This window comes from Aplysia californica, unplaced genomic scaffold, assembly GCF_000002075.1.
Source record: "Aplysia californica isolate F4 #8 unplaced genomic scaffold, AplCal3.0 scaffold00157, whole genome shotgun sequence".
Taxonomy (NCBI): Eukaryota; Metazoa; Mollusca; class Gastropoda; order Aplysiida; family Aplysiidae; genus Aplysia; species Aplysia californica.
The window spans coordinates 485311-499806 of NW_004797427.1; the positions used below are offsets into that span (position 1 = coordinate 485311).

Below are 14496 nucleotides of genomic sequence, written 5' to 3' on the forward strand. Positions count from 1 at the left end.
GGGGGAGGGGAGAAAGAAAATGAAGAAAATAAAAAAGGTAGGATAGGAAAAGACAGAAAGGGGGGAGGAAAGATAATCAACTGGACATAAAATCTCTAGTCTAAAATCTGAAAACATAATGGAGATATTTTTGCCACTTACCTCCTTCAGTGCTGCGGTCAGAGAGCCCTATCCAAAATATGTCTTGCATATTTCTGAAATGAATCCATAATAATATTATTACAGATACGATAAATACACTAAATTGTTCTTTCGAAAATTTTATTTCTCTTTAGAAATACAATACCACAGTTTCTATGTCCCCAAATCAAGACAGCTTTGCCAAAAAGCTTTTAAAAGCCAATAATGAGAGGCCACTTTTCACATTTTGAATATCTGAAGAAATTTCAATAAAAGTATACACAGTTTCAAAAACTACTGTTTACGACAAAGAACATTATCTGAGTCATTCTGTTCTGTGTCAGTTTTAGCTCTGTCAAAAAAAATTGTTTTAGCTTCCGAAACTTACTAATACATGCTGTCCACATTTCCACGGCCTTTGGTTTGGGGTTTTTTTTCCTCAGTTTTTTGGGTTTTTGGTTTTTTTTTCTACTTTCGTTTTAAGGGGGGGGGGGTGGGTGGTTCGACGGGTGGATAGGTTATGTTGGTGCTTTACATCACAATTAAAACAATTTAGGTATTTAGATCAGTCAGGAGGAGGGCTTCCATCCAACATATCAGGGCCTAGCTGGACTGAAGGGGATATAATCTCTCATCAGAAAGGCTGAAATACTCACTAAAAATTTTCCCAAGACGGGAATCAAACTTGTGTCTTTGGTATGCAACAGCAAAGCACCCAACTGCTACACCACATATGCAGGTTTGAACATAGTAACTGGTTATGGGTAACATTGATATATATTGATTTACCTTTGTTTCAACACTGCGCAGTTCAAACAGAGGAGGGATTTCTGAATTTAACATCTGTCTTAAACATGACTGAGCAAAGTGGGTGGAAAGCCTTAAAAAACTCCAAGTGGCTCAAATTCTAGAGCGTCCCACTGGGAATTTGAATCAGGGCCATCCCCTCTGCACACATTTTGACACTGAACCTTGACACATACTAGAGCACGATGCAAAGAAACATTTTAGGGCATTGAAAAAAACAATATTTAAAAAAAAATCTGATCTATAATTGCACTTGTACTCTTTACACCCCCATCCACACTTTACACCCCCATCCACACAATTTAGATCATTATGGGGGTCCGGACCCGCCACAAGGGAATCAATTTAGTATCTCCTGCGTGCAATATTATAAAATGTGTAAGCTTTTGCTTCTTGCTTCTTCACATCTTTGATTTCTGTGTAAGAAATCTGTTCTATTTGCTGTAATTCCCTGATCCTTCTCTATTACTATTACCCTAATACTAGAATAACCAACCCACCCCTGGCCCCAATCCCAGCATGCGAACACACACACACACACACATACCCACACATACACACACACACACAAAGACACACACACAAACACACACACACACGACTATTATTCAACATACATGAGAGTATGGTTCAGCATCCAAACCTCCAAACCCTTGCCCCGGATGGTGGCCAAGGCACCGCCGGTCCAGAGGCTGGCACAGTAATCTCTGGCATCTGTCCACGTCAGCATGTTGTCCATTGTCATTTGGAAGGCCTGCAGTTAATATGGACAAGATGATGATGCTGATAATAATAAAAATAATAATAATAATAATAATAATAATAATAATGATAATAAGTTTTGTCAGTACTAGATGACAAGATGATTGATAGCTAAGAAAATCAAAAAGTTTATTAAAGTATGTTTTAATCATATAGCTCAAATCACAACACCAACGGTAATAACACAACCACCATTGTCGTAGCACCACTTCCATTATAATACCACCACTACTACCACCACCATCATCATTATCATACCACCATCACTACCATTATCATACCACCACTACTACCATTATCATACCACCACCACTTCCATTATCATACCACCACTACTACCGCCACTATCATCATTATCACAGCCTATGAGCTCTCCTCACATGGTTCCCTTACTTTATAGCAAAGGTTCCCATGAGTGGACCAGCCAGTAGGACAGAGCAGCTTGGCGGTGGTGGTTGTGGTGGGCACTGGTGTGGTGTAGCCCTGTCTCGGAAATTCACAGATGTAGCTCTGAGCTTGGTTACAGTTCATATCCACCCACAACCCGGCCGGTCGTTTGGTCTGCATAGCTACACAGGTGTTGTTCTCATTGCCTGGTGAACAGGAGGAAGGAAACGTGTGTTGTTATAATAAATATGAAGCAGCGTGGTGGAATCAGGCTCTCGTCAATTTTTGGGCATGTAGAGTTATGGATATCATCTCAAAGCTTGTTCACTTGTCTTTATGTGGATGAAAAAAATATCTATTTATCTTGAATACAAATCGAGATATTAGCGAATGAAGGTGGAGGGGGTCACCTGTTTTCAGAAGTAAAAATAGTGAGAAAATGGCTGCCAAGGATTAGTTATTTCCTTAGCTTAAGAGTCCGTAATAACTGAAAATTTACATTTTTTGTGCTTTTAATCAACGTTTTTCAGAAAAATACACACAAAAATGAGTTCTTTAATGGGCATGAAAGATGTTGAGCCAAAAAACAAAAATTGGATAAAAATTCGCAAACCTGTGGAAAAATGCAAGTTTCATCACTTTGATTATTTTGACGAGAGCCTGATTCCACCACGCTGCCTCAGAAATAACGTAAATCATTTCTGTAGAACCTACTCTGAACAAATTAATTGCTATTCCAAATAGTGACAGTGCATGTGTCATCAACTGCTTGTGTTGATAGGTTAGGCATCGGTGGTCTAATGGTTAGGCTACCAGACTCGTAATCGTCAGGTTGCAGGTTTGGGGGTTTGAGCCGCAAGCCGGACATTGTGTCCTTGGAAAAGGCACTTTAAACAAATTTTCCTCACTTCACCCAGCGAAAGATCTTGTCATTCTGTTAGTGTTTCAGGGTCTATAAATGGCAGCTTGCACTGTATGTTTCCCAGAAAGTTGAGATTGCTTCAGAATGCTATCAAGTCTGCTGGGGTAATAGTATAGATGGTAAAGACCATAAAGCTTGCTGTGAGTGGGAATCTGAGCTATACAAAGGCTATCTTTTTTATTATTATTATCATAATTATAATAATACTGAAAATAATAATATGCTTCCTCGCCCCTCTTCACTAGGGTCCATTTCAGTGTGGGCGGGCTGATTGTCTTCATCATCAGCTGGTTGGTGTAGCACGTGATGGGGTCACGCATTCTGCTCTTCCTACCTTCACCAAGCTAAAGTTAATAATTATAATAATAAAAATTGTTATTATTATTATTATTATTATTATTATTATAATATTTTTTATATTATTATTATTATTATTAACCTATGCAAAAGCACAGGATTTCTATGCGATGACTTTTGTTGATACTGAGCCATTTAATTTTTCTTAGTGGAATTTCCCGTCGTACCTGTGTGAAATTTATCCCAGGCTGTGAAGTCCACTTCATAAGGAGTGACCCAGGCGTAGGTCCAGTTGGTCTGTGCTGTCAAGGACATGCCAATCCAGTACGCTGATCCAGGTTTTGGTACAATTTCAGCAGCCAAAAATGCCTGTACATATCTGCAATAAAAGAGTCTCACTTGATAGCAAACTGCTTTACAACCATTTACCAGCAATGTTCTTAGATAAATTTGGGTGTGGTCTTTTCTGACTCAGTCCTTCAAGAGACCAACTCAATCTAAGTGGGATACAGTGTCTAAGGAGAAAGACAGAGATATCTGATAAAGTTGAGGCCATCAGGCAATTACACACGTCTACGCAGCAGTGAAGAGGTTAAGAAGCATAATATTTTATGATACAGTTTATTATCAACCTTACCACTGCCCAGCATCTGAGAATGTCAGAGCCTCCCTTCTTTTTATTCAATCACTCACTGCATGAGGGCATATTTTCTTAGCTTAGACAATGAAGAACAAGTGACACAGAACTTCATCATTTATTTTTTACATTGCACAAAAAAAATATTATGTATATATAAATCTCTCTCTCCTTCTCTTTTTCTCTTTCCTTGAATATATTTTAACATCAATACACACACACACACACACACACACACACACACACACACACACAAACACACACAAACACACACACACATACACACACACACACACACACACACACACACACACAATTATTCAGCTATTTTCAAAATATGAGCATGGATAGAGTACTTTTTTTTTCCACTTGTGAAAGACAACATAAATGGAGATTTTCTATGAAATCAGCCTTTCTAAAACGTAAAAAATTCCACAAAGACGACTTTTAACATTTATCACAAATGATTTTCACAGCGGTTATAGAGCGCCCATTTAGTTTCGGCTGGCGCGAGGCAAGCAAGCCCGCGCTTCCCCAGGTCACGGGGTCATTTACCTGCGCCGCCGGGGATTTCCCTAATCAGCCGAACACCGGCAGCGCTCTTGTATTTTTTGCAAAGTTTACCAGCACAGTGAGCCAAAGCTAATGTAAGATGAATATTTTAATAAAGACCACGTAAATATTCAACATATTAAGGAAGAAAATGAAGAAATCGGAAGAACATGGTACATTACACTTAAAAGCTGTGAGGTTCTCAAAAAGGGGACTTAATTTGATAATTGTGTCATGGGTAATCAATTATAAACATCGATTTAAATATGATTGCCCCCAACGAATTCAATCAAATTTGCACACAGGACTGAGAACATAATGAAATTTGTACTGACAAAGGGGCATATGCACGAAGTTTCTGGATCCGTAATTATTCAGGTTTGAAGTTGATTTTTGCAATACTCTTGCTTTGCGACCTTGTTTTTTCATAGCGATAACCACGATACATGTAACTACAGGACAGATCTTTTCTTGCCGATACACTTATGAAAACACAACCTAAACACAAAATACAAAAAGAACACAATATTGCTGGACTGGAGGAATTATCTCATATTCCCGCTGTAAGCTTTCGTCTTTTGATGGGTGGTGCACACGACAGAGTAGCTCAGGGTGGGTTGGACGTGTTGTGACTGCATGATTGTTTTGACGTGTTTTTCTTTGTCTGTTAGGCCACGGTTGCATGAATGAGATCACCCCCTTGCTCACAATGGAAGGCCATTCCAAACCCACATTTTTGTATCCAAGGAACGCAGTGTTTCTCAAGGATGTGTTGTTTGGGGATGACCTTTTCTTTTGATCGATTTTGATATCGACTCAAGACCTTTTATTTGCCAAATATGTTTCTGTATAAAGACATATATCGTGTGATGCATGACTGAATATGTGGTATTCTCTCTAAAGTGATTGGCTTTCCATGTGCAATTACTGTGTGGATATCTTTGAAGGTATCTTTTACGTGAACAAATTTCTCTCTCAGAACAATTAATGCGGTGTCTATTATGCTTTGATTTCGTGTACATGCAACTGTTCCTTTTGCTAAAAATGATGCTAGCTGTCTGTACACATGGGCTGTGATGTATTTATGGCAGTGGCTTCCTATAAATGAACGGCTGTGGTAGGCCTGTGGTGTGAGGTTGTGTTGTTTGAGGATGTTATCAAATTCAGAGCAGGCAGGACATGACCTTGGAATAAGCTCCCCAAACTCTAACTCTGACAGCTGATCATGTACACTAGAACCCTTCCTCTCAAATCTCTCTGCTTCTCGTGGATTATCCGACAAAATCTGACAGCCCTGTAACAATTGAATGTCCTCCTCGTTTTTTTCCAGCCCTCTTTCATTTTTTGCCGTAGATATGCACATTTTGTCCTATTCCAGGCGTGCAATTCTCCATAGATTGGTGGGCCAGCTGTACATCTATATCATGTGCCAGCTGTACATCTATATCATGTGCCAGCTGTACATCTATATCATGGACCAGCTGTACATCTATATCATGTGCAGCCTCCTCAAGAAGGCGATGATGTTTGAGCACAATGCCCACCATATGATCATGTTGAGTGTGGCACTCCATGACAAAAATATTGTTAAAAATGACAATGAAATTCAGATGTAGTAGAGGCAAGAAAACTAAAAACAGCAAGGATGAATGTTCAGAGTGGTGGGTTGGTATTTTTAAAAAATCACAGAAAATCATAGAATAACTTCGTGCATTTGAAACTTGCACATGTAAATGAAAATTGTCACCACAGTTGATACATGAATTTCTGTTTAAATCGTTGGGGGCCGGATTGATATATCTAAATCCAAACTGAAAAAGTTCTAAACATTGAAGATGCCAGTTTGAAAATCACAGACTTACTTAAATCCCTTGTAAAACTGATATAATCGGACTTACAAGAAAACAAGTAATACCGGCCTACAGGTCAAACATAGCACGTTACAATGAAATCTCAATCGGCCTTGTAGCATTTATAGTTTCAGAGTTAGGAGGCTTTCAATTCGCACTAAAACGCCATATTTACTACTGCCCCGGCACAGGAGGAGTGACGCTGCGGTCACCCCAATTAACCCCTCTGACAAGTGATTTATGACTACGCGCTGGGCTGTCGGGCGGGGCGGGCAGGGTGGTGAGGATGGTCGGGGAGGAACTGGGGAAGGAAAACTAAGTGAGCGGTCTGGACGGTATTTTATCCGCTGTGTTTTAAAAACTGCTGGGGTTTTCTTTTGTTTTGATATTGAGCATTGAACTGTCAATAAAAGAGTTCAAGGGAGATCTAGACAGGAACAACCAAACATTCCAACGTCATACAACACTGCAAAACCACTTATTAAAAGCAACAGCAAACAAGATGGGATAAACAGATGGGCCTTGGGAAAGACACGCCGGGCAGTTTTCAAACATATGACCACAACAAAACAAAATGACAATATCAACCATCTACAGAGAAAGACACAGACCACGGTCTTCCGCTTACAAACAGAACATATACAGGTCAACTTTCACTTGAACAGAATAAGACCAGAGCTTCACCAAATGTGTCCTTTGTGTGACTATGCATATGGGACTGTGGATCATTACTTTTTCCACTGTACAGCCCTAAATGACATCAGTGCTACACTTCTCCCTCTGAGACCCAACATTGACAACACACTCTACGGAACATTACAGCAACTGCAACAACCCTGCACTTATCACTACATGGCATTGGACAGAAGGGCGAGAGCTCAGATGTTGCTGGATCGATAACAACAACAACAACAAAGGAGTTCAATGGCGTACAAACATTGGTCAACTTCTTGGTGTTGTATCTGATTATCTTCTAAATTTAAAAACAAACAAAAAAACAACAAAAAACAACAACAACAAACAAACAAAAAACAAATAAAAAGATCTTCATCTCTTACTGCCTTTCATACCTCTAAACTTATCAGCTCTTATACAATCACCAAACCGTACCACTCACACAATAACAACACAGCACATTACCACACTTGACAGAGAACTCACCTGTCGTTTACAGTGGCCAGGTTCCCACCGAAGCTCTTACAGTAGGCCTGGGCCTGAGCAAAGGTCTTAGCGGGTTGGTATACAAAGCTGTAACACATTGCCTCATACCCTATACCCTGTAGAGGAAAGAGGGAACTAGTCAATTCTTTTGATGTCCATAGACTAGTGCTGATTCAAATTTTGTTGTTGGTATCTCGATAACAATGATCCAAGTTTTATATTTCTTATTGAATAATAATATTTTCAAGGAAATCCATTTGCACAAAGCTACAATATTATCTATTTATATATCTCTCTATCTCTCTCTCTCTATCTTTCTATCTATCCATCTATCTATCTAATACATTTCTATATATTAGTGACAGACGGTGCCATCGGTATCAGTGGTGTACTTGTTAGGTGCTTCGCTGTTGCATAAATAAGATATGAGTTCGATTCCCGAATACGTATGCTGTATCCCTCTCAGTCCAAGTTGACCCTGATGAGCAGGGTCAAAGCAGCCTGCCTCCTAAATAATCTACATTGTGTCAATGTGGGTGTAAAACTCTAACACTTACATACGTTTTGTAGTCAGTGCCTCTCTGGGTCTTCCACTACCCGTAACAAATGGTCACTTTGGAGAGATAACCGAAGGGAAGCTGGTGTTGTTCATATTTTAAGGTTTGCTTTTTGGGTGAGTATGATTTGGCTTCAACAAAGATGGAATCGCGTGGTGATGAATATAATGGTAATGACAAATTACGGTGAAAAGGACGATAATCATTTGGAAGAAGCAGACGATCACAAGGATGAGCTCCTTAAAAAAAATGTTTGACTATAGTAAAAATTATAATGTCAGTGAAGATGGTGAACATAACAACTTTGCCAAAATCCATTTGTTCTTTTTCAAAACTAGATGAACAGGATTGCTTTATCTCATTAGTTATCATACTGGGCTACTGTACGGTTGACCTTGGATCAAATCCCCAAATGGGTGTTCTAAGACCTGTGTTGTTTTAGAGAACAGTATATCTAAGTCTATTCAGAGTTTAAGGCCATTGGCTCACACCACATCATATAAAACACTCATTTGCTGAATAACGTTTCCTTAATAAAAAAGTATAAGTTGTGCACAAACTATTATCAGGCATCAATCATTGTATATTTCTGTCACTTGGCCGAGTTCTTGGACCTGGGTTGTTTGGGAAGTTACAGAACTCTCCACTCATGTCGCTCAGTCCTATATGAGGTGGATGTTAAATTTGGATGTGCGCGCCGTTAATAAAATTACAGCAATAAAAGATGTGTTAAACCCATAGAATGTTCTCTTCAATGATCCTTCAGAATAATGATGGCATCAGCAAAAAGGTTTTACTATTTTACCTTACTGCAGCCTTTGAAAATGTCTCTTTGAGCTGTGTTAAGGACGGCTTTGTTCTTTTTGCACACCGACAGTTTCGCCTTGATGTCACACTTAGCATCATTCCATAGGCCAGTCTGAAGAAAGAAAAACAGAAGGAATTGTAGAAGAAACGTCGTTGCCTAGTGGTTAGGTTACCGGACTTGTAATTGTGAGGTAGCAAAAGAGTTAAAAGTATGTGTGTGTGTGTGTGTGTGTGTAAGGGGGGGGGGGGGTCGAAATTTACTCCAGCCCGCCCTGTTACCATCTTAAGCATCAGCTGTGGCTTACTGTCAACAAAACCAAAAGAAAGGAAGGAAAAACTCACTTTGGCGTACATGACCACACAGTCCTCTCCGCCCAGGTTGTTGGGCTCATGCGGTGACCAGTTGGTGTATGTAATGGGCGTGCCGTCGTTCCAGACAAAACTGTTCTCCATGCCCACATCATTCAGGCCCATCCACACATACTGGTTCGTGGCTGATCAAGAAGGAAAAGTACATCAAATGTATTCAGAAACCCTGTATTTCTCTATTTTATTGAACACGTTAGTGGATGAATAATTCAATGAATGCATAAATGAATTAATTGGTTAATTATTCAATTATCAACTTAGTTCTCTATTTCAATGAATGCATGAATAAGCAAATGAAGGAATGAATCATTAAATCAATGAAGCAGTAAAAAAAATTGCAAGATGAATGAATGTAGGCCTATTGATAAGTTAATTCACAAAATTCAAGTCTACCTTCTCCCTCCATACTTTCTGCAAATAGCACTAGGAATAAAATATTGAGTTAGGTACTGAGCCCCTACAGTAGGCACACTGTTATATATATAGCAATGGTAGTCAGACACTTTGAAACCCAAGCCAGATACGGCAAAGGAAGTTATTCAAGTAGTATGTTGACTACTATGGAATTATAATCTTTTTATAAATTTGGCAGTAAACAGATATATCAAGGCAAGCAATAATACAATTTTTTTTGTGTTTTGTCAAGAAAAATTGATTTTCCGATTTTGGGCTAGAAATAATGTTAGAGACCATTATAGGCCTACTACATATTCCACCTGTTTCCAAAGCTTAGAAAACACAATAAATATACAAATTTTCTGTTTTTGTAACCTAGGGGTGATCTTTTAGGATCACAAAAAAGGCCTACGTTGTTTGTTTTGGATTATAAAACTCTGTAGCAACCAATATTATTGTTACTTTGAATAGAAGGTTGGCATGGTGTATACCACTGAAAACGGCTTTTAATGCTCAATCTGGTCAAATAAATCCCACCACCGTTCACATTCATTCAAAAACACTGTAAACCGTTGAGATAGGTCACCAAATCCTGCCAAATAGATTCGGGAGTTTCCGTAACAGCAGATGACGCAATCATTTCAATGCCTGCCTCCCTTTGGCATTTTCAGCATGGGTCACTGAAGATGTTCTCAAATTGCCAAGTTGTTTTCCAAGTTATTTAGCCTATATGGTATTCAAGTTTTTATTATATTATATTTTATTTGGAAGGACGTGTAGAAATGGTGTATAAATCACATTATGGAGAGATTTTGGGCATATATCTTTGAATTTGACAAAATTTTTGTCTGTGTTAGTAGGGTGTTTTTTTAACTAATGTATGTGGGGTTTTTTTTTCTTTCAAAATACACATAAAGTAGTCTTAAATATCATGTTTTCTTTTCATTATGGCACATCCCAGTTTGTTAAGTCTTGAATAGTCTTTTTTTAGAAATGAGAAAATGTGAAATCATACAAAATTCAAGATGGCCTCAACAGTGAGAGCATTTTTTGCGAAAATTAAAAAATTCTTCGAATGTCACTGTAGTCATGTTTCAAGATACAACAGCAAAAATACTAAAATCTATTAGAGCTTGCCTTAAATCAATTAATCATTTGTCTACGTAATTATTGGGTTGTTTCATACATGATAATAAATAAATTAATACATTTCATTTTTTAAATGATCAGAGTTAAATATTTAGAGAGAAGTAAAATAATTAGTCAAACAGTAGGTACTGTATTTTAATTATTTTAAAGAAACTGTGAAAAAAAGGAAAAGGGAAGGCATAAAGAAAGAAAGAAAAACAAAGAAAGAAAGAATGAAAGAAATATTTAGGAAAAATTTTTTTTTTTTAATCGGAAATCTTTTAAGAGTCATTATACTCAACAGAACAAAAGGCTCTGCAACTAAAGACTAAAGATGGGGAAGATTCGGTATGATCATTGCGAGAGAAGAAAAAGGACAAAAAGAGAAGTAAATGGTTCAGTGACGTAGAATAGCAATACTAAACATAAGAGGGAGGAGAGGTAAGGGGAAATTAATAAAGGGATGAAAAAAAGACATTTTGAATGTGCTGCAAAAGTTAATGGTATGGGTTTAACGCCCCTATCAACACTATTACGTTATTTAACTCTTTGACTACCAAGGGGTTTTACTCCACTGGACTGGCCTAGTTTGGTGACCTACATTTTGGAACCCACCTCTTCACATTCAAAGGCCCTTATAACAGCCTATTTTCATCACAAGATATACATATTATACATGGATGGAAAGCTTAGATTCTGGACTACAAGAATATGTGTATATGTAGTTAGTATGTGTAAAAAAAAGTTGATTAGTTGTGCATGCAAAACAAGTTTTAGTAAACAAACGATGAAAAATTAGAGCAAAATTTCAACGTACATAAGGTAGATCTCTCTTGATAGTACTCCTAGAGACTTGATACTCCACACACATGTGCACACATTATATGTCTATAATCCATACGAATTTTATGAAAATCCATCCACAAATAAAAAAGTTATGATGAAAATAGAAAACCCACTCATAATGAAAATAAATGCAAAAACGAAGGCGTCATGTCGCAGCTCACTGTGCAGTGAGAACTTACTGCTTATAGTGCAGTTTTGTGTGCCAGACACGAAAGCGCTCCCCCTTACAGAGATGGGGGTTGCCGGGACACACTGAACAGACGTTTTTGGTTCTCTTGCGAGCACCGGGCTTGCTGCAGACCTTGCAGTTTCGATCACTTCCTGGGCCGCCAGATGTTTGGAAGTGGCTGCTGACTGCCAAACGGACGAGTGGGTTGTCAGTAACCTCTTGTTGAGCTTGGGGTGCTGGTGGTGGAAGCACAAGTTCCTGCCCAGGGTCTGGCAGCAAGGAAGCATTGACAAGCTGAAGCACCAGTTGATCCTTGAAGTCCAGCAGCTTCATTGTTGGACGTGGGCGCCCCTGCGCATCCCGTGGTCTGGAGAGCCGGAACAGAATAGACGCGTTGACGATGGAAAGCTCGAGAAGCCAGTGAAAAATCTTTTTCCACCATTTATAACTTTTCCTCTTGTGGACACCATAGTAGCCCACGAGCTGGTCCATTCTGTCGCAGCCATTCATGTTGTTGTTGTAGTTGACAATGATGTCAGGTTTGTCTACAACAACTCGCCGACTTCTTACGGGTGTGGTCCCAACTGCTCCCTGGCTGCTCACTACAACACAGAACTTCTTGGCTTTCTTATCACGAAACGCCACAGCGAGGTACTTGTTGTCCTGTTCCATGTACCACCACATCTCTTGGTGGGCCAGCTGTAGCGACTTCAACTCTGGTGGGAAATTCTTTCGTCTTATGTCAACGGTCCCAGTGTAATAGTGCGACTTTGTGGACAAGAACTTTAGCAGGGGGACCGAAGTGTAAAAGCGATCACCAAAAATGTGGTGACCTCTGTGCAGTGGAGAAATCAGCTTTCGAAATACCTTTTCCGCTTGTGTGTTGTCTACATCGAGCTCTGGGTGGTATGCTGTCTGTCCGCCGTAGTAGGTGAAAACGTTGTACAGATAACCTGTTGCACTGTCACATAACCCGAAAGTTTTTATGTGATACTTTGACGGCTTTGTACAGTTGAATTGTTTGTATTTCCACCTGCCTTTGAAGCCGATCACCATTTCATCAATTGATACATTTTCCTGTGGATAAAAGGCGCTTTGGAAAGATTCCATCAGCTTTTTCAGGAACGGCTCCACTTTATCCTGGCTCTCGGCTTCGACTCCACCTGCGTGCAAGAATGTGTGGAAAAGCACTTCAAAACGCACCCTTGACATAGTTTGTCCATACCAGGGTGTCCTTTTGTGAGGCAGCTTGGTGCACCAGTAACTTTTGATGCAGTCCCTGGGATCATTCCCAATGGCAATGAGAATTGCCAAGAACCTGAAGAATTCTGATCTGGTCAGCGGGTCAAATTTGGTGTAAATCGAATGCTTCTTTGCAGGCGTGTTCATTTCAGTCAAGGTTCTGCCATACTCATTGATATTGTCAAGCAATTTATCAACTATTTCGGGAGAGAGAAGAGCTAGCAGACATTCCAGTTGTGTTGAATTCTCCGTTATCTTATCCTGGTTCACTCCTGTGGCATTCTGACGAAGGAACCTGTAGTTGTTCTGCGTCCGACCTTCTGTCACCTGTGACCACTGTAGTTCAGTTTCTTGAGCCTGGGTAGATCTAGCAGTCGCAGGTCTTGATGGTCTGACTTCATTTTCATTGGAACCACTCTCATTATCTTCTCCAACTCTCCCCACTGCAGGCCTAGATCTATCCATAGGCCCATCCCCTATGCCCCCAACAGCTGACGAGCCACGCCCACTTTCCCCGTCGTCGTCACCACTAGAAGAAGAATCATAGTCTTCTCCACTACTCTCACCACTACTATCATCGCCATCGCTAAAATGCACAGAACTAGCATCTTCATCTTCTTGAGTCCATTCTTCAAGCCTTTCTAGAGCCTTTTCAGCACAAAATCGTTTCGGGGGACGAGTACCAGAAGGTCCTGGATCCATTACGAACCTGTCAGAGTACTAGATTTAGTGTTTACCACTGGAATTCGCAGATCGAAGTAAACAAGAGCCTCTACTGCATTCAAATTGCGCTCTTTCTAGCTGTCCCGTTGAAAAGACAAAGGAAAACATAGCTAGAGTTCATTTCCGTTTGCCAAATTGAAATTAGCCAGGATTTTTCTGAGTATGAAGGCCGAATTTGAAGCTAAAATTCCGAGCCGCGAAACGCGGCTCGCGGTCCAAAATAAAGAGTGGCTTGAGCCGCAAAACGCGGCTCACGGTAGTCAAAGAGTTAAGAGGTGGGGCCTCCTAGTTTAACTTTCGTCTCCGAGCCAAGTGGGAAGTTCGTGTAAAGTGCCTTTCCTAAGGACACAACTTCGGACCGAGCTGAGGCTCGAACCCCCGAACCCGCAATCTCACGATTACGAGTCCAGTAGCCTAACCACTAGGCTACTGACGCCACTGCAAAGGTTAAAAAAATGAAAAGAAGACAAAGAGTAAGAAAGAAAGAAAGAAAAATTAAAAGAAAGAAAGAAAGAAAGAAAGAAAAAACGAACAAACAAACAAAGAAAAAAAAGAAAGTAAGAAGAAAGAACAAGAGAAGAAACAAAAAGAAAGAAGTAGACAATTAAAGAACTCACATTTTGGCAGAAGACTGAGGACGAACTTGTTCTCTGCCCCATCTGTGATGGCGACTAAGCTGGAATACTTGGTGCCACAGATGGCCCTTGCGTTGTCCCAAGACATGCCCCCTGCAGAGTTCTGCATCTGGTAACATGAGCCTCGGA

At 39.8% G+C, this 14496-nt stretch overlaps 1 protein-coding gene across 1 annotated transcript in view; it reads right to left on the reverse strand.

Annotated features, from left to right (window-relative positions):
• Positions 1–14496, reverse strand: part of LOC101856652 (macrophage mannose receptor 1) — a gene marked incomplete in the record, with an annotated part of 62425 nt that overhangs the window by 30062 nt on the left and 17867 nt on the right. Inside the window, 8 exon segments of the mRNA XM_013082051.2 lie at positions 142–194; positions 1545–1681; positions 2083–2282; positions 3523–3674; positions 7496–7611; positions 8858–8971; positions 9202–9353; positions 14350–14490. Of these exon segments, the coding sequence (XP_012937505.1) occupies positions 142–194; positions 1545–1681; positions 2083–2282; positions 3523–3674; positions 7496–7611; positions 8858–8971; positions 9202–9353; positions 14350–14490 (1065 nt within the window).